The sequence below is a fragment of the Opisthorchis viverrini genome, assembly GCF_000715545.1.
Source record: "Opisthorchis viverrini unplaced genomic scaffold opera_v5_638, whole genome shotgun sequence".
In the NCBI taxonomy this organism is placed as follows: domain Eukaryota; kingdom Metazoa; phylum Platyhelminthes; class Trematoda; order Opisthorchiida; family Opisthorchiidae; genus Opisthorchis; species Opisthorchis viverrini.
In genome coordinates this window covers 9,088-10,423 of record NW_008752306.1, presented here as the reverse complement: position 1 = coordinate 10,423, position 1,336 = coordinate 9,088, and the positions used below count along the sequence as shown (strand labels likewise).

Sequence of the window (1,336 nt, the reverse complement as noted above, 5' to 3'; positions counted from 1 at the left end):
ACTCCATTTACGAGTAGAAATCTCGATGGCTAGTATAGTTCGATCACTGAGTATACCGGTCGGTCGTGTAAACTTCAATATTTCAAAACCAAAGTTCAAGAATTCTATGAAACATCAATCAACCGAACAAAGAGTAGTTCAGGTCCTGACAAATCGCCATTGGCTAATATTTGTGCTATCCGCTGCGCTCAGTCGTTTTCTGTATTTGCCGTCAACGAACGATTTGTGGTCACTGGACAGTGTCTCTTGAATGAATATACCCACTGAGTTGCCAAGTTGTTAATTGCACTCGACGCAAGATTTAGTGGATGGCAGTGAAAAAATTGTCAGCATTCTGGAAGGCATACCGCATATCGCCAAAGCTGTTTCCACAACGGCAAATGCAAAAATCAATAATATGCGCGCACTCAACTCTCCTTAGCTTGTTGTCTGACACGTCGGTGCAAAATAACCGAAGAAATCAAAGACAATTGACTACAAATCACTTGAGGGGTGTTTCGGTGTTGCTGTGGCGGTGCAATGCATGTCGCGGCAACTTTTACTAGGATTCTAAACTTGCTAGAGGAGGAGGACAAACACCCCATCGACAAATATATCACGGAGAACCCAGCCCGCAGTATCAGTGGCCGAGAATGGAACAATCTAGTCAGGTCAATTAAACGAACTCAACATGAACTTCCATATTGAGGATGCGAAGAACTCCTGATTGTCAGACCAAAACACGGATTGTTCCTCGGAATGTCTGCTCTCCGATTTGTGTTCTCTCCAGTAATGTAGTCCCTTCGGATATTATTAAGCTGTTTTGAACAAGCGATCGCGTCGGAATGGAGTTTGTTCTGAATTGCCAAAGAGGTATGTGTGTGGTGTTTCACTGGGCCATGTAACTCCAAACTACCACTCGCTTGGCGATTCCACCGTTCGAGATCACTTCATCGGGGCAGCTGCTACTCGGTTTCACGACCCAATCTGTCCTATCTGATGACTGAATCGAAACCCTTAGGTGAAAATCGTGGCGCAGTGTGCATCTCATCACGGAAGAGGAGTAATAAACTAGCTTTTGGATGTGTATATATAGCAAAATATTTCTCGGCGACCGAAATATTATCCGGAATTGACTGGGCTCCAGTAAGTTTCCGTTCTAGCTTATGCTCGCTTGCATGCTGAGCGACGATCTTTATATCGTTTTGAGTGCATTATTTCATTCACAATTGGTGTATTGCTTTCTCTGTCGGTATACATTACTGTCAAACATGTCTGAATGGGTCAGTCAGGAATTGTCGGTCCCTAGATGTGGTCACTAAAGCGGGTGCTGTCACTGAGCACCGGTCTTCAAACA

At 44.3% G+C, this 1,336-nt stretch overlaps 1 protein-coding gene across 1 annotated transcript in view; it reads left to right on the top strand.

Moving 5' to 3' along the window:
* Positions 1-519: 519 nt before the first annotated feature.
* Positions 520-1,336, top strand: part of T265_11909 (hypothetical protein) — a gene marked incomplete at both ends in the record, with an annotated part of 7,834 nt that continues 7,017 nt past the window's right edge. The window contains one exon of the mRNA XM_009178733.1: positions 520-650. Within this exon, the coding sequence (XP_009176997.1) occupies positions 520-650 (131 nt within the window). The remainder of the gene's footprint in view (positions 651-1,336) is intronic.